We start from the raw sequence: 25,242 nt of genomic DNA on the forward strand, positions 1-25,242 counted from the left end.
CGCCAAAAAAAAATCTCGCAGGCGGATGCAAGTTCGACCGGAGCCCCCAACCAGGGAACTCCCCAGCAGCTCTCACACAGCCTATCCCTTCACTGCCAACGGCGGACGGTTTGCGCTGCTCGGTTTCCCGCCTGACGCGATTCCCGCCTCTGCAACCGCCACGACCGCTCCCCTCCGGGAGCGACCGCTGCGGACCGCTGGCTTGAAGCGGAGCCGTGATCGGTAAGCGACCGGGGCCTGACCGGAAAACCCGGCCGTTCAAACACCCTTACCCCCGCTCGGGTCACAGGCAGACGCGACCCTGCCCGGCGAGTTTTCTACGGCGCTTGGTCATTTAAATACCGCGCGAGATCGCGCCGACAACGACTTATGGGTCATCAGCGTGTTCCGTTGTTGACCCGCATAACAGACAGGATCGAACAGTAGACGGCACGGGTCGTTGCTTGCGTCGGTTGGTCGTCTGCGCGCGCCACATCACTCGGCGGAGCGCGCCACCGACGCGGACGCGGACGATGGCGTCGCCGCTCTCCTCCGCGGACGGAACCCCGGAGACGGCGTCGACGCTGAAGACGAGCGCGGGCGGCGACGCCCCGGGCGAGCTCGCGACGCCGCGGTCGCCGTCGCAGCCGGCGTCGTGCGATCAGCGCGCGGTCGTCGCCACGGACGAGATCGACGCCCCGCACCTCGCGAGCCTCGTGGAGCAGTACCACGGACCGTGGCGGAAGCGCGGCGCGGGGCGACGCGCCGCGCTTGGCGGAGACGTTCTCGGGTTCAAGCAGGCGCGTCGCGCCGCGCCAGATCCGCTACAGGATCCCTCCCTCGCGCGCGCGCGCGCGTTCCCCGTCCGTCGCCCGCCTCGCGTCTCCGAACGCGGCCTCATCTCGTCTCGTTCTCATCTTCTTCTTTTTCTCTCCCTCCCTCCGCGTTCGTCGCGCGCGCAGACGCGACGGATCTCGCTGACGCCGCAAGTGTACGCGCCCGCGAGCGACGACGCGACGAACGGCGCGTCGCCGAACGCCTCCCGGGATGATCCCCCGCCGCTCGCGTCCTCCTCCTCGGACGGCCGCGACGACGACGACGACGACGACGACGCGCTCGACGACGACGACGCGTCCGCGAAGCGTCGTCGCGCGTCCGCGCGCCCGGACGCGGTCGCGCGGCTGCCGCTCATGCAGCTGTACGACCCGACGTACAAGGCCAAGGCGCGGAGCTCGCACGGCGTCGCGCCGCGCTCGCCGAACGTCGTCGGTCATCACCCCAAAGGCGGCGGCGTCGTCGTCCCGAACGTCGGCGTCTCCGCCGCGTTCGCGGCCGCGATGACCGTCGCGTCCTCGGACGCGCCGATTAAGTTTAGCATCCGCGTCGCGTCCATCGCGTTCGAAGCCGGCGAGCTCGAGATCGTCGAGGGGACGATGTCGATCGTGGACGTGTCGCAAGGGCAACGCAGGCGGCTGTCCGAGGATCTCCACTTCGTGTGGCCGCCGCGGGACAAGAGCGACAAGGTGGAGGGCGCGTTCACAGTCCCGGCGAAGCTCGCGACGAACGGGATGAAGGCGCTGATCCAACTCACGCATCGCACGCCCGCGGCGGGCGGGTTCGATCCGAAAATTTACACGCACAAGGTGGCTAAGCAGACCGCCGCGCACCTCGTGAAGGAGCACAAACGTCTGGAGAAGCTCGACGTTCCGCCGGGGAGCTTCGCGCACGACGTGGCGCCGCGAGGGATCGTCGCGTGGACGGTGGTGCCCGTCGTTCGCCGCGGCGGCGGCGGCGTCGACGCGGGCGAACGCGTCGTCGAGAGCATGTTTCGCGTGAAGGAGGCGTACAACGAGGCGACGCTGCTCGAGGCGGCGTACTCGTCCGCGCACGCGCTGAAGAGCCACAAGCCGATACGGTGCAAAGTCGTCGTGGAGGTGACCCCGCTGAACACGCGCGAGGAGCGGTCCAAGGCGCAGGCGAGAAGAGAGATGACGCGTCGGCCGCCGCCGCCGGCGCTGAGGAATTTCGCGGTGAAGGGCTCCGACCCGCAGTGGTGGTGGGAGACGACCGCGGACGGCGACGGCGTCACCGGGGACGATCTCAGCGGTTTATCGCGCGACATGTTCGTGTACGTGGACGCCGTGGGTTTCGGGAAAAAAAAGGACGCGCGCGTGAGGGTGCAACTCAGAGAGGACGACCTCGAGATCGAGTCCGAGGGCGTCCCCGCGATCGTCCGCGTCGGGAAACCGATGGAGACGTTGGCGCACCAAGGATCGACGTCGACGCCGCCGCCGCCGTTCGCGTCGAGCAGCGCGACGTTGACGTCGCCGGGGGCGCCCGCGGCGACGAGCGGAGAGCTCTCGCTCGAGCGCTCCGGATGGACGCCGTCGTCGATTGGAAAATCCAAAGGCGGCGCGTGGTGCCACGAAGTCCGAGTGCGCCTGCCCGCGAGACTGAAGCCCGGGCACCACCTCGTGTTGAGCGTGTACGGGCGCGAACCCGAGAGCGGCGGGATGTTTGGCGGCGCCCCCGGGAGCTCGAAGATCACCCCGGAGACGGCGCTCGGGCACGCGGTGTTGCCGCTCGCGGCGGGGCCGGAGACGCTCGCCGCGGACGTCGCCGCCGCGCGGGAGTATCAATACGTCGTCGACGACGCGAGTCGCGGGGACGGCGGCGAAAAGGCGCACGTCTCGCCGACCGTCAACGGCGGCGAGCTCGCGCTGCCGGCGGTGAAGGAACTCCTGCCGAAGTATTTACAGGCGAACGTGCGCCAGCACATGCCGTACTGGGAGGACCGGAAGCCGTGCGTGAACGTCCGCTTGCGCCTGTGCAGCAACGTGCACACGTCGGACGCGAAGCTCGGGGCGCTGTACGCCGCCGTCGCGGCCGCCGCGGAGGCGGACGCGAAGCACGCGGTGGACGAACAAGTCGGCGGAGGCGGCGGCGCGCCTTGGAAGCGTTTTAACCGCGGGAGCAGCTTCGGGGGGGTCACGCCCGCGGCGAAGGCTGCGGTGAAAGCCGCCGCGAAGGAACTCGGCGCCGCGCTTCGCGAGGTATCGCACGCGGACGGCGTCGAGCTCTTGAGGCACCTCCCCGCGGTGATGCACGTCTTGTTGACGCTCATCGCGGCGCCGCCGCCCGCGGTCGCGGAGGCGATGGCCCAAGAGGCGGCGAAAGCCGCCGCGGCGGCGGCCGCGAAACTCGCCGCCGCCGCCGCGAGAGCGGAGGCGGACGCGCGCGCGAAAGCCGCGGAGCGATGGCGCGCGGAAGCGAGCGGGAGCACGCCCGAGTTTTCCACCCCCGCGCCGCCGGCACACAGCCGGCACTCGTCCAGCGCGGACGAGCGCCTCGGCGCCTCGGCGTCGTCCGCGGCCGGGTCCTCGGAGGACGTCTCCGCGATCGCGGCCGGGAGCGACGGCGGCGCGAGCGCGTCGGACGCGCCGACGCCGTCGCCGACGACGAACTTAAACGCCGCCGCGAAGGACGCGAGAGCGTCCCCGGCGTTCAGCGCCAGCGTGAAGAGCGAGACGCCCGGCACGCCCGCGTCGACGACGTCGCACAACACGTCGACGCCGGATTTCCAAACCCCGCACCCGATGAAAAACGGCCACGGCCACGGTCGCGGCGTGGCGCACTCCCCCGATGTTGAGACCCCGACGCTGCCGACGTCGTCGCTGCCGTCGTCGCTGAAGCCGCCGTCGACGCCGCCGACGGCGTCCCCGGACGCGTCGTGCGGCTTGCGCGAACGCGCGTTCGCGTCGCTCCTCCGCGTCGCCGCGCGCGTGCAGAAGCTCGTCCCGGGCGGGCGAGGGAAGGACTCGCGGTCGCCGCCGCTCGCGGCGTTCGTCTCGCGCGTGTTCGACGACGCGCGGTGCACGAACGCGTGGAGAGACGCCGCGTGCGCGTTGCTCGACAAGACGTGGACGGACGGCGACGGCGACGGCGCCGGTGACGAGGACGCCGGCGACGAGATCGCGAAAGACCCGAAGTCGATCCCGACGCCGATCTTCCCGACGCTCGCGAGCCTGTACGCGTCGACCCTGCGCGCGGAGACGTCGGACGGACAGCGCTACGCGGTCGTGGATCAAGACGCGGAGGACGCGCGCGCGGTGAGCTGGTTCGTCCTCGGCCTCGTCGGAAGGAGCGTCTCGTTGGACGCGCGGCGGCGATACGTCTCCGAACCTGAACCCGAACCCGCCGCCGCGGCGTCGACGACCGATGATAACGCGAAGGACGACGACGACGCGTACTCCCCGAGGTCGTCGCTCGACTTCGCCGCCGCGCCGTGCGGGCCCGCGAAGCCGTCGAGGGTGGACGAGCGCATGCTCCCGTTGCGGGATCTCGCGGACGCGATCGGCGCGGAGATGACGGCGTCGTCGGATGAAAAATACGGCAGCGTGGGGTCGTACCTCTCCCGCGGCCTCAACACCGGGTTCGCGTCCTTGTGCAGCGAGCTCATGAACGTGGAAGGGCCGCCGATCGAGGACGACGTCGACGACGCCGCGTCCGATAGCTCGCTGTCGTCCACCTCCGAGGCCGCGGTGGAAGTCGCGATCGCGAAGACGGAGGGCGCGTGGAGCAGGGTCGGGGACGGGAAGCACGGGAAAAGTTCCGCGCCGCTCGCGCCGCTCGCGTGCGAGCTCGCCGCCGCGCACGTGCGTCGGCTCACGACGAACGCCGCGGAAGCGGGCGCGGCGAGCGACGTCGCGTCCGTGCGGTCGCACCGCGCTGCGCTACTGTACGAATTTTACGGCGCCGTCGCCGCGGCGCCGCGGTTCATGTCCGTCACCGCCGCGACCGTGCGCGGCACCGGGTGGGCGTGGGAGGATCTCGCGTCCGAGGAAGCCGCGGCGGCCGCCGCGGCCATGGCGGACGAGCGCGAGACCGAGCGCGCGGGCCTGGACGACGAGCGCGAGTGCCTCGTCTCCGCGCTCGCGGCGGCGACGCTCTCGGGGCTTCGCTCGTCGGATTCCAACCGTCGAAGCGGCGCGGCGAAAGCGCTCGCGTCCGCGCTCGCGCGCCACGCCTGGGACGCGCGCTTGCAGACCACCCCGGGGCGCGCCGCGGTGGCGGCGGTCCACGCGCCGCTGCTGCGCCTCGTCATCGCGCACAGGCACGAGATTCTCCCCGCGCTCGCGCCGGCGTCGAAACGCGAGGTGCTCGCCGCGGTGCTGTCGCTCGCGAGAGACGCGGACCAAGCGCAGCTGTGGACGTGGCTCGCGTCGGACCCGCGCGCGAGCGAGCACGGTACCGTGCGCCCGCCGCCGCGTTTGACGGCGTTTTTGTTCCTCCTGTGCGACGCCCTGGAGGCGTTCGAGCACGGCGCGGACGCGCTCGGGGAGGAGGAGGACGACAACGCCGGCGGCGCGCGAGGCGGTGGCGCGGACGGCGCCGCGGTGGATCACCTGAGCACGGCGGCGACGCTCGCGACGCTCGCGCTCGTGCAGGCGGGGCAGGCGCACCTCGGGTGGCGCCTCGCCGCGCTGAACGACGACGCGAAGCCTCGAAAGCTTTCAAAGACGGTGAGCGGGTCCGTGTCCGTGTTCGCGAGGATGACCAGGGCGGACCAGGAGAAGCAAGCGGCGAACGACGCGGCGGCGAAGGCGGCGGCGGTGGCCGCCGCCGCGGCGTCCCCGGCGCGCGTGTTCCTCGAGGGCACCCTCGGCGTGCTCCTCGCCGCGATGCGTCGGCCGCAGTCTGTCACCGCGTGGCGCGCGATGTCGCCTCTGATTCGAAGGCTGCTGTGGAACCACCGAGCGTCGCTCCTCGCGCCGCTGATTCCGAAGAAGAAGGACAAGGGCGCGGAGGACGCGACGCCGCCGGAGCCGTTTCCGCCGCCGCCGGCGAACGCGCCCGGGGAGAAGCCGTACCCGTTTCTCGAGAAGGCGTCCACGTGCTTGCTTCGAACCGCCGCGGAGACGCTCCCGGAGCTACGCGCGGAGGCGTCCTCGTGCGTCCGCGCGCTCCTCGAGGCTGCGCTCGACGCCGCCGGGTCCGTCACGGTGTTGCGCCCGATGCTGACGTACGCGCTGTGCGCGGCGTTGTACTCCCCGCTCGGCGCCGCGGCGAGGCGCGGCGCGCTCGCGGGGGAGCTCAACGCGTTGCGTCTTCCCGACCCCGGGTCGTCGCACGCGGAGGGGTGGGAGACGGCGAGCGGGGCGACGGTCCAGGCGCTGGAGTCCGCGGAGGCGAGGCTGAGGGAGCTCGCGCGCGCGGCGACCGGACCGGACGCGAGCCCGGACGTCGAGAGCGTGATCGAGATGGAGACCGCCGTCGCCGCGGCGCTCTCGTGGGCGCCCGCGGCGCACTGCAAAGCGCTGCGTTCGCTGTCCGCGCGGCTCGAGAACGGGCAGCACTGGGTCGAAGCCGCGGAGGCGGCGGCGACGGCGGCGAGCGTCGCGATGCAAGCTCTCGCGGCGGCGCAAGCGACCGCGGTCGGCGCGCCGTGCGTGTGGAACGACGTCGACGCGGAAAAGCTTCGCGGCGTGTGCGGATCGCTGTCGCGAGACGGCCTCGCGTTTCCCGCATCCCCGGCGGCGGCGGCGACGTCGTCGCGATGCGGCGTCGAGGAAATTTCCGAAGAAAAAGTCCTCGCGCACATCGCGGAGAGCGTCCGTCTGTTCGTCCGCGGCGGCCACCTCGAAGCGGCGACGCGCGCGGCGAAAGTCGCGCTCCCGGCGTGGGAGCGACGCCGCGCGTTCGGCGACCTCGCGCGCGCGCACACCGGCATCGCGGCCGTGTACCGGTCGCTTCACCAACTCCCACCCGCGGGCGCGTCCGGGTCTGGGAGCTTCGGGATCCTCCCTCCGCCGCTCGGCCCGCCGCCGCCTCCGGCGACGTTCTACCGCGTCAAGCTCGTCGGCGACGCGTGGGGCATCGAGGACCGTGGTCGGACGTGGGTGCACCGCGAGCCGCGCGATCGCACGCTCGGGGACATGACGCGGCGGCTGCAGAAGAGCCTCACCGCGGGGTTGCCGGAGGGCACGCCGGTGACGCCTCTGCCCGCGGGCGGGGACGCGCCGGCGGGCGCCGCGTGCGTGCAGATCCAGGCTGTGGAGCCGGTGTACACGGTCCACGCGCAGAGCGGCGCCGACGGCGACGGCGACGACGACACCGGCGGCGGATCAGGCGGGGGCGGGTTTCCCGCGTTTCCCACGACGAACGCGTTCATCTACGACGTGCCGTTTGTGTCCGGGACGTTGGACGCGTTCGGCGGGTCCGGCCCCGTCGCGGCGCTGCGGACGCAGTGGCGCCGACGCACGACCGTGAACGTCGAGGGCCGGTTCCCCGGGCTCCGAGCGCGCCTTCAGGTGACGTCCGAGGCGGTGACCGAGATGTCTCCGGCGTCGAGCGCGGCGGAGATGTTGCGGTCGCAAGCGCGCGCCATCGCCGCCGCCGCGGACGCGTGGGAGAGCACGACGCGCGTCGCGCAGTCCGGCGGCGGGACCGCCGCGGTCATGGGCGGGTCCGGCGCGAACGCGGCCGCGGACGACGCCGCCGCGGCCGCCGCCGCGGCCGGGTCGCTGAGCGCGCTGCAGCGGTCGCTGCAAGGGTCGTTATCCGCGGGCGTGAACGGCGGCGTGCCCACGATTTGCGAGGCGTTTTTCCCGCCCGATCCTAAGCAAGTGACGTGGCAGGACGACGGCAGCGGCGACGACGGCGAAGAGACGCGCGAGTCGCCGCCGCGGCAGGTGTCGTCGCCGCCCGCGTCGCCGTTCACGCTGAAACTCGCGATGTCGGACGAGGAGCGCGAGGGATTGCTCGAGGCACTCGAGCATTTCTCGTCGACGTGCTCGCGCGCGGTGGAGGTGCACGGCGGCGCCGTGAGAGCGACCGCCGCGGAGGGGCGGAGCTCCATGGAGCAGATGCAAGGGATGTTCGTGCGGTGTCTGTCGGAGATTAAACGCGAGATCGCCGCGATCAGCGCGGCGGATTCGATCGAGCCCGCGGTGGAGTGAAGAGGCGGGAACGCGGACGGACGACGACGACGCGGACGGACGACGACGACGGAACGCGGAATCAAAAAGTAAGTTTCGAACAGAATTCAAAATTTAGAAATAGAGACGTGTGTGACGAGACGACGTCTTCGTACGTAATATGATGCGCGCGTCTGCGCTGCGGGTCACCCGCGTCGTGTGCGTACCCCCGTCGTAATACCCCCCTCCCCAATTCACCAGTCGTCGAAGTCGAGGTCCATCTCCATCCCGCACGCGTCGTCGCGGAACGCCTTCGTCGGCGCGGGCGGCGTCGCCGGAGGGACGCTCGGAGCGGCGGCGGTGGCGGCGGCGGCGACGACGGGAACGGGAACGGGAACCGCGCTCGTCCCCGACCCCACGCGCGGCTTCTTGTTCGACGCGCTCGGCTCGTCGATGACGACGCCAGACGACGTCGGCGGCTCGGTCGTGAGATCAACGATGGACGTGGGGTTCCCCCAGCCCCCGACGACGTCCGCGTCGTCGACGACGTCGTCGCCGTCGTCGCCCCAGCCGCCGCCTTCGCCGCCGACCGGGCTGTCTCCGCCGTCGCCGCCGCCCCATCCCGCGTCGTCGACGTCGTTCTCGACGTTCGCGGGGCGCGCGCGCGGCGAGATCCTCCCCATCGAGAATCGAGGCGGCGGCGCCGTGATCGTCGGCTCGGTCCACGCGACCGCGGTCGCCGTCGCCGCCGCCGGTCGAGCCGCCGCGAGCGTCGCCGCCGCGTCGCCGCCGTCCTCGCGGTTTTCCTTTCCGCCGCCGGGCGTCCCGCTTCCGCCGAGCCAAGCGTCCAGGCCGCGCTGGCGCAACTTCCCGAGGCTGCTCGGCGGCGTGGACTGCTGCGGCGTGAGGCGCCCGCCGGACAGCGCGCGCGGTGGAGACGCCTCGGACGGCTGCGTCGCGCTCAGCGGCGCGTGTCTCCCGTACCGCGGGACGACGACTTTCACGGACCCGGCGACGTCTCTGCCGACGCACTTCTCGAAGATCAGCCGCGCGGCGATCTGGTACTCCTCCCCCGGTCGCGGCACGACGCCGCACGGCACGACGCGCTCGATCGGGATGCCGTTCTCCACGGACGCGGCGCCGCCGTCCTGCGAGATGCGCTCGTTGTGCAACAGGGTATCGCCCCAGGTGGTCCCGACGACGAGCTGCGCGCTCCATCGCGAGGATCCGGCCGCCGCGCCGGCGGCGCCAGACGACCGCGTCGGCGGCGACGGCGACGGCGCGTCGAGAGCGTCGTCGCCCTCGTCCTCGAGCGCGGTGACGGCGACGTTCTCGTTCTCATTATCGCACTCGTCCCCGGGCACGTTCGTCGCCGCGGCGCCGGCGCGCGGGGTACACGCGCGCTGAATCGCGACGTGCGCGACGGCCCCGCGGTCCCACGACTCCTTCACCGCGACGGTCACGAGCATCTTGCACGGGAGTTTCAGAACCTCGCTGACGAGGTGGTTCCCGTGAGGAAACGCGCGGTTGACGTACCGCTCTAACGCGCGCGGGTCCGCGGCCACGACGTCGTCCAGGGATACGACGCCGTTCGCGGCGAGCGCGCGGACGGATTTCTTCCCGCAGCCGGCGATTTGCTTCATCGGGTATCTCGTGTCGTCCCACATCCGCAGCTCTAACGACTTGGCGAGCCGAAGCGCGTTGACGCACGCGGCGAACCCGCCCTCGGTGATCGTCGAGTAGTACCTCGCCGCCCCGCGCATTATGCGCCGCCCGTTCGAGAACACGAGCTCGAGCTCCATGCGCATCGACGCCGGCAAGTCGACGTCGAACTCGTCGCACATGTGCTCTTGCGTCATGACGAAGATCTTCTCCGCGGCGGTGCGAATCACTTTCGAGACCGCGAGCTTCCCGCTCTTGCCTTTCGCCTCCATGACCTTGTACCTGACGATCGGCTCTTCGGAGACGTTCCACTCCTTCAGCGTCTTCTTCTCGTCTTTGCGGAGTTTAATCCCCTCAAATTCCTGCGCGTGAGACATCGCGAGGAGGAGGTCCGGGACCTTCGCGCCCTGGTTCACGGTCATCAGCCGCCGCATCGTGTTGAACCGCACGTACATGTCGGACATGATGATCCCGCCCTGCGCGGGGAGGACGAGCGCGCCGCCGTCGCGAAGGTCGCACATCCCCGCGTCCGCGAGCTCGTCGATGACGCGCAGCGCGAGAGCTTCGATCGCTTCCTCCGCGGACGTCCCCGTCTCGACGCCGTAGTGCCGCGGGTTTTTCTTCGCGCGAATGAAAAAGTACGAGTGCCGCAGCCAGTGCGCGGCGGTCGCGGTGTCCTTGACGACCCCGGACGCGATCTCCGCGTTGATGTGCTCGGAGAGGTGGCGCCCGAGGTTGCTCTCGATCGGGTCCGTCCCGTGCACGAGGCCTTGGTATGCGCTCTGCGTGTGTCGCTGCGTCATGATCACCGCGCGGCCCTCCGCGTCGAACTGCGGGCGCCCGGCGCGGCCGCACATCTGCAGAATCTCCGACCGCGGCATCTCGCGGTACTCCCCGCCTCCGGCGTACTGCCGCGTGCCTCGAATCACGCACAGAAACGCCGGGAGGTTCACCCCCATCGCGAGCGTGGACGTGCAGCACAGCACGGTCACGACCCTTCCTCGGAACAGTTGCTCGCACAAGTGCGATCCGCGAACTCGAGCCCGGCGCTGTGAAACCCGACCCCGTGCGGGATCACCTGCTGCAGCTGCTTGTTCACCGCCCTCGACGCCGCCTCTTTGAGCTGCCGCTTATGCACCGCGTCCCGCACGAACGGGTGCCCGCCGCGGAACGACGCCGCTTTCTGCATCAGCTCCCTCGCCGCGTGCACGCAGCCGGCGCGAGAGTTGCAAAACACGAGCGTCGGCTTCCCGTCGCTGTGCGACGCGACGACGTCGAACAGCTTCTCGTTCAGCCTCTTATCGAACATGAACTCGTTCTTCGCGGGGTCGTATCCGATCACCGTCGTGCGCAGTTTCACCGGGCGGTACTCCTCCCCGAACGCGAACCTTCCCTCCGGTTTCGGCGCGCCGAGCCAGTCGCCGACGTCGTCGAGGTTCGGCACCGTCGCGCTGCACGCGACGAAGCGAACGTTCCCTAACGGCTTCTGTCGCATGTCCGGGCGCTCTCTGAGGACCTTGAAGCGCGACACGACCGCTTCGAGCGCGCCGCCGCGCTCGTCGCCGAGGAGGTGCACCTCGTCGATCATCACGAGCGCGCAGTCCGCGAAGAAGGACATCCCGCCGCGGTCTTTGTTCTTTCGCGTCATCGCGTCGAATTTTTCCGGCGTCGTGAGGAGGACGTCCACGGTGTTGAGGTCCTTGAACGTGGACTCGGTGAAGTCCGTGTCGCCGGTCATGTCCTTGCACGTGATGCCGAGCGGGGAGAACCGCGAGATCCATTCCTCTTTTTTCTCCTGAACGAGCGCTTTGATCGGGGCCATGTATATCGCCTTGAGCTCGCCGGGTCGGTGCTCGAACGTTCCGCTCGCGCGGTCGACGCGCGCGAGGAGCATCTGGACGATGGCGAGCCTGCGAGGGAGGGACGGGAGAGACGGGGCGGTGAGCGCGTATCGCGCGAGGGGAGGGGTCCACGCGCGCGATCGCGGGCGGGGACGCACTCGAGGAGGACGCTCTTGCCGCTGCCCGTGGGCGCGCCTGCGCGGAGGAGGAGGAGAGGGGTGGACAGCTGTGCGTGAGCGCTCGAGGGGTAAAAGCACGTGACGCGCGCGAGTCGTTCGCGACGCGCGAGCGGGGGAGGCAACGGGAAGGACGCGCACTCAGGACGAACGACCGCGAGCTCGAGAGGACGAAGTCGAGCATGTCGCTCTGCACGCCGTTGAAGTAGCGGAACTCGGAGAAGACGGGGCGGAAGCACGCCGGCAGCTCCGCGACCTCGCGCAGGCGGCAGTTCTGCATCGTCCCAGAGTCCGTGTAGCACGCGCGCGGCTGCGGCGCGGCGAGGCGCGCCGCCGCCGCGGGCTTCCGCGGCTTTCGCCGCGTCGTCACCGCGGCCGCGATGACGCGCCCGTCGTCGGTGTCGTCGTCCCACGGCAGGCTCGCCATGGCGCCCGCGCGGCGGAAGAGTGAACTCGAGAGAGCGGAACGGACGTGACGACAGGAAAATGAGCGAACAAGAACGCAAGCTGTTTGAACTGCGAAAGAAACAACGACGGGCGCGGGAAGCCGCACTTCTCGCGGCGCGGCGCCTCCGCCCGCGGACGCGCATCGCGCCCACGACGCTCGCGATCATGCAGCGCGACGAGATCGCGAAGAGAAAGCGCGACGACGGCGAGCACCTGCCCGAGGAGGAGCTCGACCGCGTGTACGGAGACGGCGAGGCTCTGAAGGAACGCCGGAGGGCTGGAGGGCTGAACGCTCTCACCAACGGACTGGCGAGAAGGGGAGATCTGAACAAGCTGCGGTGGGTGCACATGCACGGTTACGCCCGATTCAGCTGGTACGCGTGCAGGAATGCCGCCGAGGGCGGTCACCTCCACGTCCTCGAGTGGCTGCACTCGGTGAACTGCCCGTGGACTGCAAATACTTGCGAAAAAGCCGCAAAGGGGGGACACCTTGAAGTCCTCAAGTTTGCAGTAGCGAACGGGTGCGAGTGCGGCGATGTCCTTGAAATTGCTTTTCGTAGCAATCGATTTGACATTTTTCAATGGGCGTGCGAGAACGGGTGCAAGCCGCATGCGGGTGCTATAGACGCGGCCGTTTATGCGGGCCGCCTTGATATCGTCAAGATTTTGCATGAGCTCGGGTGCAAGTGGGGGCAAAATGCCATTGATTGTTGGACGGCTGCATGTATGGGAAACCTCGAAATCCTCAAGTGGTTACATGAGCATGGCTGCCCGTGGAAAAGTGATACTGGTGATTGTGCAAACCGTTTTAAGCACTGGGACTGCCTCAAGTACGCGATCGAGAACGGCTGCCCCGGGTCCGAGAAATACGTGGACAAACTCCCTCCCGAGTATCGCGCGTGAGACACATGTAGCAACCGACGACGACGACGTGAACGATCACGATAAGGTTATGCGAGTACGAAACAGACGAACGAGTGACAAGCGAATGTGGTTGTGAAACGACAAGTACGTCCCACCTACGGAAGTATGTCGCATTCACGCGACCGCGCGCTAAAATCCTAAAGTGACTACAACATCATCCCCGCGTCCGCGGGCCTCTCGAACCCGCTCTTCTGCCTGCTCGCGTAAAAGTGCGGCGCGAGCTCGGGCAACCACTCCGGGTCGATCGCGGTGACGTCTCGCATGTACTCCCGTTTCGTCCGCACGGCTTGCGCGAAGACGACGCACGTGGGCCGCGCGCGGAACAACACGCTCCCCGGGTGAATAAACAACGTCGCGCCGCCTCTCACCGATCGAAACGCCGCGCCCTCGGCGCCGCCTCCGTGCGGCGCGAGCGTCGCCGCGTTCGCGAAGTACCCCGCGGTCATCGCCCTACGCAGCGGCGCGGAATCCCTGCCCGAGGACGAGCTCACGAGACCGATCCGTTGGACGTGCCTGGAGAGCTGCGCACGGATGTCCGCCGCGCGCACCAGCGCCCTGTGCGACAGCATGTTCTTCTCCGCGAACGCGCGCGCCCTCCCGCCGCCGTGGACGCCGCCTGCCTTGCAGTACGCCGCGTGGATGTTCAGCGCCGTGACCGCGTCGCCTTCCGCGACGGCGAAGCGCTCTTTGACTTCGTCCAAGAGTTTTTGCCTCCCGCGGCTGGAGACCCACACGGAATTCACCTGAAGGTACGCCGCCACCGTGAGCATCTCCTCGACGCATCGCAGCTCCCCGCTCACGAGGAGCGCCTTTCCGAGCTGCGGCTCCAACGGTAGCTCCGCGAGGTGCATCCCCAACGGCTTCGTGAGCTTCGCGTCGTCGTCCAAGGCTTGCAGCGCGTACAAGAGTTCCAACGCTTTGATCATGTTCGCCGCCGGCGGCGGCGAGAGCCACTCGAAATTCATGATGTTGTCGATCCCGAGCGCTTTCAACTGCAGCACCGTGGACGCGAGGTCGGACCTGATCATCTCCGGCGGGCTCATCTCCGGCATCGTGGAGAACGCCTTCTCCGTGCACAACCGGAAGCACTTCCCCGGACGCACGCGCCCGGCGCGCCCCGCGCGTTGATTCGCGCTCGCCTGCGACGCCTCCGCGGTGAGAAGCGATTCCATCCCGCGTTCCGGGTGATACGCCTTCTGTTTCACGAAGCAGCAGTCCACGACGTAGACGACGCCCTCGATCGTGACGGACGTCTCCGCGACGTTCGACGCGACGACGATCTTCCTCGTGTACCTCGGCGCCGGTCGGAACGCCTCCAGCTGCACCCCCGGGGAGAGCCCGGCGTAGAGCGGGTGCGCCGTGAAGCGAATCGGGCCGCCAGCGCCGTTCCCGCCGCCGACGTCGCCGAGCATCTTTCGCGCGTCGTGTCCGGTCGCTTCCTCGTTCAGGAGCTTCACCGCGGACTCGATCTCTTCCTCGCCGGTGAGGAACACGAGGACGTCCCCGGGGCCTTCGCTCCTGTGAATCTCCAGCGCCGCCTCCACCGCCGCTTGGACGTAATCCGGCGTCGGCTGCTCGAGGTAGTGTATCAGCACCGAGTGCGCTCTCCCTTCCACGGATATCACGCCGGGTTCGCGCGAGGGTTCGTCCGCGACGTTCTCGCCGCCGCCGACGCCGCCGGTCGCGACGGACTTCGGCGCTATACGCCGCTGGTCGAAAAACTTTTTAAAGTCCTCCGCCTGGATCGTCGCGCTCGCGATGATCACCCTCAAGTCTGGCCGGACGCGCTGCACTTTCTTCAGCAGCCCCAACAACAAGTCCGTCGCGAGCGATCGCTCGTGCGCTTCGTCGACCATGACGACGGAGTACCGCGAGAGGAGCGGGTCGTTCATGAGCTCTCTGAGCAAGACGCCGTCGGTGCAGAATCGAATTCGCGTCACGCCCGGGGTGGAGACGTTCTCGAATCGCACCGCGTAGCCAACCTCCTCGCCCAGGGTCACGCCCATCTCCTCCGCGACGCGCGCGGCGATGGTCTGCGCCGCGACCCGGCGCGGCTGCGTGCACGCGACGAGGCGCCCGTTCGCGGTCCATCCCGATTCCACGAGATACTGCGGCACCTGCGTCGTCTTCCCGCATCCCGTCTGCCCCACGAGCACGGTCGTCGCGCGCGTCTCGACGAGGTACAAGATCGCGTCGCGGCACTTGAAGATGGGCAAGCGCTCGCGCTGCGCCGCGAGCGCGAGGTTCTCGTTGCGATTGAACACGACGAGGCGCCCGCCGTCGCCGATCGCGCCGCGATCCACCTCCGCGCTGAGCGGGAGCGTCTGCTTCGGCTTCGCGCCGCCGGGTTTCCAGAACGCCATCCTTCCGCGATCGATCGCCGAGCTCGTGTGACTCTGCGTCTACGCGCGCGTCGACATCGCGGCGGTGGGCGACGCGATGATCACGGAGACGACGCGTGCGGCGGCGGTGCGCGGTCGTTATGTCGCGACAGATCTCGCGCAATTCTGTTCGCGTTAAAAAATGATCACATTACGTCGTCGTCGACTACGTCGTACGTTACTCTCTCCCGTTCGCGTCTACTCCACCGTGACCGACTTCGCGAGGTTCCTCGGCTGGTCCACGTTGTGCCCCCGCAGCACGGTGAGATGATACGACAACAGCTGCAGCGGCACGATGTTCACGACGCTCTGCAGGCAATCTTCCACCGTGGGCACCCGGACGATGGTCGCCTTGTCCCCCGCGGTTTTCGCGATCTCGTCGTCCTCCTCGCTGACGATGAGAATCAACCGTCCTCCGCGCGCGCGCAGCTGCTGCACCGCGCTCTCTTGTTTCTTGTACGAGTCGTCCATCGTCGCGACGATGATCAGCGGCAAGACCTCGTCCACGAGCGCGAGCGGCCCGTGCTTCATCTCCCCCGCCAAGATCCCTTCGCTGTGCAGCAGCGCCACCTCCTTCACCTTGAGCGCGCCCTCCAACGCGGTGGCGTAGTTGTATCCGCGCCCGAGAAGCAGCAGCGAGTTCTCGTCCTTGAGCTCCTTCGCGAGCTCGCGCATCTGTGCGTCCAGCAATAGCGCCTTTCGAATCGCGTTCGGGAGCTCCAACAGACTCGACATGATGCGCTTCCGTCGCGAGTGCAACGACATGCTGTCCTCGGAGAGCGACAGCGAGAGGAGCACCATCGCGACGATTTGGCACGTGTACGCCTTCGTGGACGCGACGCCAATCTCCGCGCCGGCGTTGATGTGCACGCCGCAGTCGGTGCTCCGCGAGATGGCGCTTCCGACGGTGTTCACGATCCCGACGCACAGCGCGCCGCGGTCCTTGGCGTACTGCATCGCTTTCAACGTATCGGCGGTTTCCCCAGACTGGGATATGAACACGCACGTGTCGTCCCTGAAGAACGGGCACCGCCGGTCGAGAACGTCGGACGCGAGCTCGAGCGTGACGGGGAGCTCGGTGAGCTCCTCCATGAGCTGCCTGACCGCGATCGCAGAGTTGTACGACGTCCCGCAGCCGCACAGGACGATCCGTCGGCTTCTTCGAATCGTGGACACGAAATTGATCATCCCGCCGAGGAACACGCGCGACGCGGCGCCCTCCATGTCCTTCACGACGCGCCCCATCATCGTCTGCACGACGCTCTCCGGCTGCTCGTGAATCTCCTTCTTCATGAAGTGCTCGAACTCTCCCTTCATGATGTTCTCCAGCTCCATCTTCAACGTCTCCACGGTCCGCTCCACCTCCGCGCTCTGCACCGTGGGCTCGTAGTTCACCGGGGACATGTCGCCCGGGGACACGACGCGCTCCATGCGGTAGATGCCGTACCCGCCGTCGTGGAGGTGCGCGACGTCGTCGTCTTCGAGGTGTAACACCCGCTTCGTGTGCTCCACCATCGCGCTCGCGTCGGAGGCGAAGTAAAACTCAAGGTGTTGCTTCCGCGGCGCGTTCTTCCTGCGCTTCGCGTCCGGGGCTTCGTCCGCGTCGTTGTCGCCGGCGTTGGACGTTCGGTACCCCTCGGACGTCACGACGGAGACGGAGGTTTTCTTCTCCTCGACGATCCCCAACAGCAACGGCGACCCGCGCTTCGCGGCGACGAGCTCGCCGGGGTAGTGCGTGGACTTGAAGATGAGCGCGAACGCGCCGTGAAGCTGCCGCACGACCTCCATCACGAGCTGTCGGAACGTGATCCGTCTCGGCGCGAACTTGTCGAAGAGGAACTTGGTCAGTTTCGGGATCACCTCCGTGTCCGTGTCCGATTCGAACGCGTACCCTTTCTTCTCGAGCATCGCCTTCAGCGCCCCGTGGTTCGTGATGATCCCGTTGTGCACGACGAGGAACTCGTTCGCGACGTCGGACGTGTGCGGGTGCGAGTTTTTCGGCGCGGGCGGGCCGTGCGTCGCCCATCGCGTGTGTCCGATCCCGCAGTGGTTCTCGAAGTACAGATCTCCGTGCAGCTCCGCGGCGCGTCCTTCGATGTGCTTCTGCAGCTCGTCGATCTTCCCGGTCTCCTTCAGGACGACCGGGGAGAGCTGGTCCACGGTCGGGCCGTTGTCCACCGCGATCCCCGCGGAGTCGTACCCGCGATACTCCAGTCTTCGGAGCCCGTTCAGGAGCTTGTCCACGATCGCTTTTTGCTGCGTCGGGACGCCGTAGTTGACGTACGCGAAGATGCCGCACATGACGTCGCGCCTTCGCCGCGCGCCTCGGGCGGGAGGGGTGTCACGGGGAGCGCCGCGTAGCGCGCGCGATCGACGCCGTGCCGTGCGCGGAGGCTACGGCTGGGCGGAATGCCGCGCCCCCGGGGCGAAGGGTCGAACTTCTCGGTCGAACGTCGGGTTTGTTGAACGCGGAGCGAATGAGAACGAAGCGAAGCGAGGCCGCGGGCGTGGCGCACCGACCGCGCCGACATTTGATAACCGACCGTCGACCGTTTGGCGTTTCGCGCGCCGGTTTCCTTTCGCAACCTCCGAGAACGCGCCTCACACGCGCGGGAGCGGAGACGCGGCGACGACGTCCGCGATGGCGTCCCCCGCGCGCGACTCCGAGATCGCCCCCGCGGAGATCCGGCGCGTCGGGACGTGGCCGATGGTGCGCGTCCGCGCTCGTCCCTCGCGTCGTCGACGAGATCCGCGCCTCCGATTTCGCGGCCTCCGTCGTCGCCTCGACGGTTTCGTTGACCGCTCCTTCCCCTCGCCCCTTCCCCTCATCAGCGCGCGGAGAGCTCGCCGTCGTCCGCGCGACCTCGCGACGACCTCGCGACGGCGATATCCGCGATGCGGCTCGGCCGCGAGAGCCCGGGGAAGAGCTCGTTCGAGCGCTCCCCGCGCGCGTCGCCCGCGCGTCAACCGCGCGCGCCGTTCGCGGATCTCGGCAACGACAACGACGTCCGCGGCTCGCCGCGCGGGGACCTGCCGTGCCTCGCCGCGGAGGCGGCGTCCATCGCCGCGCTCGCGTCCGAGATCGCGTCGAGCGTCTCCACGCCGCCGCGAGCGGGCCGTCCGACGCACCGCCGGTGCCTCGGGCGCGAGCTCGACGAGCGCGCGCGCGACGACGCCGCCGACCGTCGCGACCGACGCCAACATCATCACCTTCATCATCATCGCGCGAATCATCGTCGCGCGCCGTCGTTCGCGCCGCCGCCGACGCTCGCGACGCTCCAACCCGACGCGCTCTCGCTGATCCTCTCGCGCCTCGACCCGCGCTCGCTCGCGGCGTGCTCGAGCGCGTGCCGCGAGCTGCGACGCGCCGCGGGCGACGACGCGCTCTGGCGCGCCGCGTTTCTCGCGCGGTGGCGATGGCGCCCGCCGACGTGGGCGCTCTCCGCGGCGCTGCCGTGGACGTCGCCGCTGTCGACGCGCGCGACGCCGCCGCCGGGACCCGGGGGATGGCGCGCGGCGTACGCGGAGCGCATCGCGCAGCAGCCGAACCACGGCGAGACGCGGCGGCGCGCCTCCTCCGTGGTGGAGCGGCACGTCGTGCCGACGACGCGCGACGCCGACGCGCGCGAGATTCAAGCCGCGCTCGACGTCAGCCGGCCGGGAGACGTCGTGCTGGTGCACGCGGGGACGTACGCGGGGGAGGGCGTGCGCGTGCCCCCGGGGGTGGAGCTCCGCGGCGTCGGGCGGAGAGAGGAGGTGATGATCGTCACCGAGGAGACGACCGCGGTCGTGTTCGACGCCGCGAGCTGGGGCGACGGATCGTCGACGGCGGAGGCGGAGGACGACGGCGGGACGATTTCGACGTCGATTGCGATTTCGCCGCCGACGACGACGACGAGCCCCGGCGTGGACGACTCGTTCGAAGCGCCGCCGCCGCCCGTCGCGACGACGACGACCACCACCACCACGGAACGTTCGCCGTCGCGCGCCCTCTCGGGCCTCGTGACGAACCTCACGCTGTGGCGGCAGTCCGCGTCCAGCGCGGGCACGCTCGCCGGGAGCGCCCCCGTCGCCGCCGTGCTCGTCGCGTCCGGCGCGTTGCGTCTCGACAGCGTCAACGTCGTCAGCGCGGGCGAGGGCGTCGTCGCGCAGCCTCGCGCGCGCGCCGTCCTCCACGCGTGCGATATATCCGCGGTGTTATCCGGCTTCGTGTCGACGCGGGGGACGCTGAGCGCGTGCGTGGTGTCCGCCGCGAAGACGGACGCGCCGACGCGACCGGAGACGCTCTTCGCCGCGGTGACGACGCTGACGGGCGCGACGACCGTCGTGAACAACCGGGTCGTGTACGGCACCGCGCACGGCGTCGCGGTGCTCGACGGCGGCGGGGGCGTCTTGAAGGATAATCTCATCGCGTCCAACGCGGGCGCGGGCGTGTGCGTCGGGTCCCTCGCGGACCCGCGCCTGGAGGGAAATCTCGTCGCGGACAACGGCGGGCAAGGCGTCGCGGTGTACAACGGCGGGAGAGGGACGCTGCGCTCGTGCGAGATTCGAAGCAACGCACAGAACGGGATCGACGTCACGCTGAACCGGCCCGCGAACCACCCGAGGGAGACGTACAGCGAGCTGCTTCACGGCCCGCACGTGGACTCGTGTCACGTCCACGATAACGCGAAGCACGGCGTGTGCGCGACGGGGGGCGCGGGCGTGCGCGTGACGCAGTGCGACGTTTTCGATAACAAGGAGCACGGGATTTTTCTGACGGACGGCTCCAAGGCGACGATCGAGCACACGCGTCTGAACGGCGGCGCCGGGCACGCGCTCGTCGTCTCCGGCGCGGGAACCGCGCCGAGTATTTTCAGCTGCAAGATTGGCACGCACGGGAAGGCGTCCGTGGTGGTGGAGGACCTCGCGGAGCCGATGCTTCTCGCGACGGAAATCGCGGGCGCGTCGGCGGCGGGCGTCTCGTTCGCGTCCGGCGGCGCCGGCGTCGTGCGCGGGTGCAACGTCCATCGCAACGAAGGCCCGGGCATCGTGAACGAATCCTGGGGCTCGCCGACGATCGAGTGGTCGCACGTGCACGACGGACTCGGCGACGGCGTCGTCTTCGCCGCGGGCGCGAAGGGGACGCTGCGGCACTGCAAGGTGCGCAGAAACAAAGACGCGGGGGTGTGGATCAAAGCCGGCGCCGCGCCGAGCGTGACGCGCAACCACATCTCGAAGAACGGCAAAGGCGGCGTGCGCATCGGCGACACCGGAGAGGGCGCCGTCGAGATCACGTCGGATTCGCGGTGGCACGAGCCCACGGAGACGGAGACGGCCGCGCAGAGGCGCGCGCGAAGGCTGGCGCGGTGGAACGGCAGACGCGAAGAGCCGGCGGCGAGCGCGTTGCACGGAGGCGCGTTCGACGAGACGCACGTGGACGCGACGCTCGTCCGCGAGGTGTTCGCGGAGCGTGATTCGGACGACGAAGACGAAGAGGAGGAGGCGGCGGACGCCCCCGACCCGCCCGCCGGCGCGGAGGATCACGAGCGAGGCGACAGCGGCTCGGGCCCGGATGAAAACGGCGACGACGAGGAAGTCTTCTCCTCGGACGAGGACGAGTTCGACGCCGAGGTGGCGTCGATCGTGTCCGGGTCCGAGCGAGGGAGCCCGGGGGAGGACGCCATCGGTCGGCGCGGGTTGCGGTATCGGTGGACGGACGAGGACGAGACGTTTTCGATTTAAGTAGGTAGCTTCGGTACGGTATACACAACGTGTACGAGTAAACGGCACTCTTCGATTCGAGCGCTTCAGCGTATTGTATGATATCAGTTGCCCTCGAGGAAGGACATCGGCACCGCGGCGCCGATCTCGGACTCCGGGATGTCGTGCACCGGCGCGGCTTCCTCGACGGCGACACGTTCCTCATCCTCCTCCTCCTCCTCCTCCTCCTCCTCCTCCTCCTCCTCCTCCTCCTCCTCTTTCTCAGCCTCCTCCTAGTCGTCGTCGCCAGCCTCGAGGCGTTCGGTTTCGATGGCGTCGCCCGGGTCCACGAAATCCGTCTTGGCGGCGACGGCGTCCTCCTCCTCCTCGTCGGACGCGATGACAACCTCGTCCTTCTCCTCGTCCTTCTCTTCTTCCTCGTCGTCGACATCCTTCGCGGACTCGGTCTCGTGCGCGGCGTCGAGCAGCGTGTTCAACGACCGACGCGCCTTCGGCGCGGGCGGCGCGACATTTTCGAGCGTCTCGTCCGCCTCGACGTCGACGTCGACGTCGGCGGCGGGCTCCTCCTCGATCGGTTCCGCCGCGGCGTTGAGCTGCGACCCGCCGAGGACGGCCGCAGCCTCCTGCGTCGCCGCGCCGACGCTCGCGCCCTGGCTGCTCGCCCTGCGCGCGCTGCGTCGCGGCGCGGGCGCGGGCGCGGGCTCCGGGGCTGGGGCTTCAGTCTCGGGGACGGGGTCGGACGCCTCGGCGGGCGCCTCCTCCTCCTCCTCCTCCTCCTCGGACGCGATGACAACCTCGTCCTTCTCCTCCTCCTCCTCCTCGTCTTCGCCGCCGCCGCCGTCCGCGAGAGTCTCGTGCGCGTTGAGGCCGTCGGATTCCTGACGCGCGATGCCGCCGACGGGCATCTCCGACGGCGGCTCGGACGCGAACATGACGTCCATGCCGACGAGGCCGTACCGCTCTGTCCCGGACGGCGGCTCGGCCTCGGCCTCGGCCTCGGGGTCGGCCTCGGCCTCGGGCTCGGGGTCTCGCGACGCGTCGTCCTCCTCCTCCTCCGCGGGCGGCGCCGCTTGCGTCGCGCCGACGCCGTAGCTCTGCCGTCCACCGCCCAAAGGGCTCGGCGCGACGTCGCCGTCGCCGTCGCCGTCGCCCGTCCCGAGCGTCGCCGCGGCGTCCGTCGCCGTCGTCTCCGTCTCCATCGCCTGCTGCGTGTTCGTCGGCTCCGCGCAGCCGAGTCTGAGGCCCACCTCCGTCATCGCTCGCGTCGCCGCCTCGTGCGCCAACTTGGCGACGCGGAGCTTGGTCACCATCGCGCGGTGCTCGGCTTCCATCTTCGCGCACTTCGCGGTCATGGCCGCGTGTTCCTCGCGAAGCGGCTCCGCGCACGTGTCCGCGGCGTTCGCGCGCTCCGTCTCCGCCGCGAGCGTCTCCTCAGCCTCCGCGAGCTTCCTCGCGAGCGCTTCGGCGTCCTTCTCGCGCGTCGCGAGGTCAGACTCGACGGCTTCGATCTTCTCCGTCTTCGCGTCCGACACCAGCTTCTCCGCCGCGGTCGCCGCGCGCTCTTCTTCGAGCTTCGCGCGGAGCGTCGCGAGCTCGTCCTCGAGCTCTTTCGTCTTCTCGCTCGCGGTCGCGGCCGCCGCCGCGTTCGCCGCCGCGAGCGCGTCCTCCGCGTTCTTCGCCTTGGTCTCCGCGTCGACGGCGCGGCGTTCCGCGTCTTCGCGGCCCGCGTTGGCGCGATCCAGCGCGGACTGCGTCTCCGTCTTGGACGCCAACGCGGAAGCGGCGGCCGTTTCAGCCTTCTCCGCCGCGGACTTGTACTCCGCGGCTTCTTGCTTCGCGGCCGCGGCGGCGTCCTTCTCGTCCTTGACCGCCTCCTCGAGTTTGGCCTCCGCCTCCGCGGCGGCTTTCGCGCTCGCGTCCTTCGCCGCCTTCGCGTCGTCTCTCGCGCGCGCGAGCTCGGCGCGGAGGGACTCGACCTCCTCCCCGCCGCGCTTAACCTTCTCGCGGAGATCCTCGTTGTCCGCCTCGAGCTGCTTCGCTTCCTCGAGCTTCTCCTCGTTCGCGAAGAGTTTCTTCCCGACGGCGGCGCCGTCGTCCTCTGGCGAGGACGCGCCCCTCGCGGTTTTTTTCGCCGCCGACGGCTTCCCCGCGCCGGACGCGGCCCTCTTCTGTCCACCCGGGGTCTTCTTCCGCGCGCTCTTCGGCTCGACGGGCGGCGGCGTGATCGGCTTCGCGCCGTCCTCGCGCAGGCGGAACGTGTAGTCCATCCCGAACGGCAGCGTGACGACGTCGTCGTCGCGCAGGACGTGCGGCTTCTTTTCTTCGATTTTCGTCTTGTTCACGAGGACGCCGTGACGCGAGTGATCCTCGATCGTGACCTTGTACTCCGGCGGCGCGTCCGGGTCGTCCGCGTTCGGGATCGTCTCGCACGTGATGACGCAGTGCTTCGCGCTCACTGTCGTCGTTCAGACGGGGAGGGGAGGGAGGGTGAGCGCGCTGAGAGACGCGAGCGAGGAGGGGTGCCAGCTTTTTACCGTCGGGCGAGAAGGACGGACGAGCGAGATCTCGCGCGCGCGCGACGACGCGACGACGCGATACGACGGATTCCGCGAAGAAGAACGCACCGGACGGGATGTCCATCAAGATGTCCGCGACCTGGTTCGACGCCCGCGCGGTTCCCTCCGCGTTCATGAGCATTCTCCCCACGGTCGTCTTCACGAGCGAGAGCGCGATGTCCGGCCCCGCGAGCGTCGCGATCGCCACGTCCTGCGATTTGTCCGTCGACCGGTCGAGGTGCTCCGCGGCTTTGCTCTTGGACGACGTGGCCTCGAGGACGGCCCATCCGCCCGTGGATGTCATGTTCGCGCGCGTGAGCGTGAGCTGCGACGGTCGCGCGTGCGCGGGCGCGGCGGTATCTGGGTCGTCGAGCGCGGCGCGAGCGAGACAATATTTCAAAAATCAAAAGCGCGCAACTTGGCAACCCGCCCGCCCGCACCACGACAGGTGATCTGACCTCCACGCGCTGCCAGCGCGCAGCGGTGCCGCCGTTTCGCGTCTTCCAACGAAAGCAGCCGGGGACGTTTTGGGCGAGCCGCCCGCCGCGCACTTCCGCCGCCGCGCGTCATGACCGAACGCCGTTCGCGGATGCCGTCGCTGCACGCGTTCGCCGCGGAAGGCGACGGCGACGGCATCCGCCGCGAGATCGGCAAGGACGCCGCGGGCGTGAACGAATCGCACGGACGGGTGCGCGCGACGAGACGAGACGAGACGAGATCGTCCCCCGCCTCGCCCGCCCGTTTCGGCAACGATCGATCGTTCGTCTCGCGCCCGCCGCGTCCTTCTTCCCCGCCGACCTTCCCCGCGTCCTCCCCCCCAACCCCCAACCCCCAAACCATCGCCACGCGTCGCATCGATCGCAGATGAAGTTCACGCCGCTGCACCACGCGGTGGACAACGGCCACCTCCACGCGGTGGAGATCCTCCTGCGCGAGGGCCGATGCGACCCGAACGCGAAGGACCAAAACGGCGCGACGCCGATGCACTGGGCCGCCGGCGCGGGCCGCGTGGACGTCCTCGCCGCGCTCGCGTCGCGCGGCGCGTACGTCCACGGCGAGGACGTCGCCGGCGCGACGCCGCTGCATTGGGCCGCCGCGAAAGGCCGCGAGGACGCGGTGCCCGCGCTCCTCGAGCGCGGCGCGCCGCTCGACCAGATGGACGGCGACGGTTTGACGCCGTTGCACCGCGCCGCGGCGATGGGCCACGCGCGCTGCGTCAAAGCGCTCATGCGCGAGGGCGCGGACCCGAGCCGCGTCGACGCGCGAGGGAACAACGCGCTGCACCTCGCGTGCGAGGGCGGGCAGGTGGGCGCGGTCCGGGCGATCTTATCGGGGGAGCGGGAGGCTGCGAAGAGGGCGTTCGCCGGCGTCAACGAAGCGGGGCTGACGCCGACGGAGACGAGCGCGCGCGCGCACGAGGGTTCGTTGCCGCTGCTGATGGAGTTTAAAGAGACGACGAGAGTGCGCGCCGCGCCGGCGAAGCCGTGCGTGGAGAGACACTACATCATCGGGAAGGAGAAGTACGAGCGGTACGCGCGGAAGTCCGCGGAGGGGGGGGAGCAGTGAGCGCGGGCGGCGGCCGGGTCCGCCCGCCGACGACTGTCGTGGCTGCGAGTGATTTTTTTTTAACCTGACAGTAATAAGTTTACCGTATTCTA

At 69.4% G+C, this 25,242-nt stretch overlaps 7 protein-coding genes across 7 annotated transcripts; 3 read left to right on the forward strand and 4 right to left on the reverse strand.

Moving 5' to 3' along the window:
* Window positions 1-512: 512 nt before the first annotated feature.
* On the forward strand, window positions 513-7,937 carry MICPUCDRAFT_56408 (uncharacterized protein; the record flags this gene model as incomplete). The annotated part of the gene is made up of 1 exon (XM_003056831.1): window positions 513-7,937. The coding sequence occupies one exon, from the start codon at window positions 513-515 to the stop codon at window positions 7,935-7,937; it is 7,425 nt and encodes a 2,474-aa protein (XP_003056877.1).
* A 212-nt stretch (window positions 7,938-8,149) lies between these two features.
* Window positions 8,150-12,001, reverse strand: MER3 (DNA helicase; the record flags this gene model as incomplete). Its single annotated transcript, XM_003057296.1, has 4 exons — window positions 8,150-10,553; window positions 10,595-11,467; window positions 11,557-11,593; window positions 11,716-12,001. 4 exons carry the CDS (start codon window positions 11,999-12,001, stop codon window positions 8,150-8,152), a joined length of 3,600 nt encoding a protein of 1,199 aa, XP_003057342.1.
* Window positions 12,002-12,060: 59 nt separating this feature from the next.
* MICPUCDRAFT_56410 (uncharacterized protein) lies at window positions 12,061-12,924 on the forward strand (the record flags this gene model as incomplete). The annotated part of the gene is made up of 1 exon (XM_003056832.1): window positions 12,061-12,924. One exon carries the CDS (start codon window positions 12,061-12,063, stop codon window positions 12,922-12,924), a length of 864 nt encoding a protein of 287 aa, XP_003056878.1.
* A 111-nt stretch (window positions 12,925-13,035) lies between these two features.
* Window positions 13,036-15,314, reverse strand: MICPUCDRAFT_25774 (uncharacterized protein). Its single transcript, XM_003057297.1, has one exon. The coding sequence runs from the start codon at window positions 15,306-15,308 to the stop codon at window positions 13,092-13,094; it is 2,217 nt and encodes a 738-aa protein (XP_003057343.1). The 5' UTR covers window positions 15,309-15,314; the 3' UTR covers window positions 13,036-13,091.
* Window positions 15,315-15,443: 129 nt separating this feature from the next.
* On the reverse strand, window positions 15,444-17,723 carry MICPUCDRAFT_25777 (uncharacterized protein). The gene is made up of 2 exons (XM_003057298.1): window positions 16,749-17,723; window positions 15,444-16,697 (listed from the first exon to the last, which is right to left on the reverse strand). The coding sequence occupies exons 1-2, from the start codon at window positions 17,625-17,627 to the stop codon at window positions 15,525-15,527; spliced, it is 2,052 nt and encodes a 683-aa protein (XP_003057344.1). The 5' UTR covers window positions 17,628-17,723; the 3' UTR covers window positions 15,444-15,524.
* A 1,362-nt stretch (window positions 17,724-19,085) lies between these two features.
* Window positions 19,086-21,050, forward strand: MICPUCDRAFT_62393 (uncharacterized protein; the record flags this gene model as incomplete). The annotated part of the gene is made up of 1 exon (XM_003056833.1): window positions 19,086-21,050. One exon carries the CDS (start codon window positions 19,086-19,088, stop codon window positions 21,048-21,050), a length of 1,965 nt encoding a protein of 654 aa, XP_003056879.1.
* A 251-nt stretch (window positions 21,051-21,301) lies between these two features.
* MICPUCDRAFT_56414 (uncharacterized protein) lies at window positions 21,302-23,888 on the reverse strand (the record flags this gene model as incomplete). Its single annotated transcript, XM_003057299.1, has 2 exons — window positions 21,302-23,484; window positions 23,654-23,888. 2 exons carry the CDS (start codon window positions 23,886-23,888, stop codon window positions 21,302-21,304), a joined length of 2,418 nt encoding a protein of 805 aa, XP_003057345.1.
* Between the last annotated feature and the right edge of the window lie 1,354 nt (window positions 23,889-25,242).

This window comes from Micromonas pusilla (assembly GCF_000151265.4).
Source record: "Micromonas pusilla CCMP1545 genomic scaffold MICPUCscaffold_3, whole genome shotgun sequence".
Classification (NCBI taxonomy): domain Eukaryota; kingdom Viridiplantae; phylum Chlorophyta; class Mamiellophyceae; order Mamiellales; family Mamiellaceae; genus Micromonas; species Micromonas pusilla.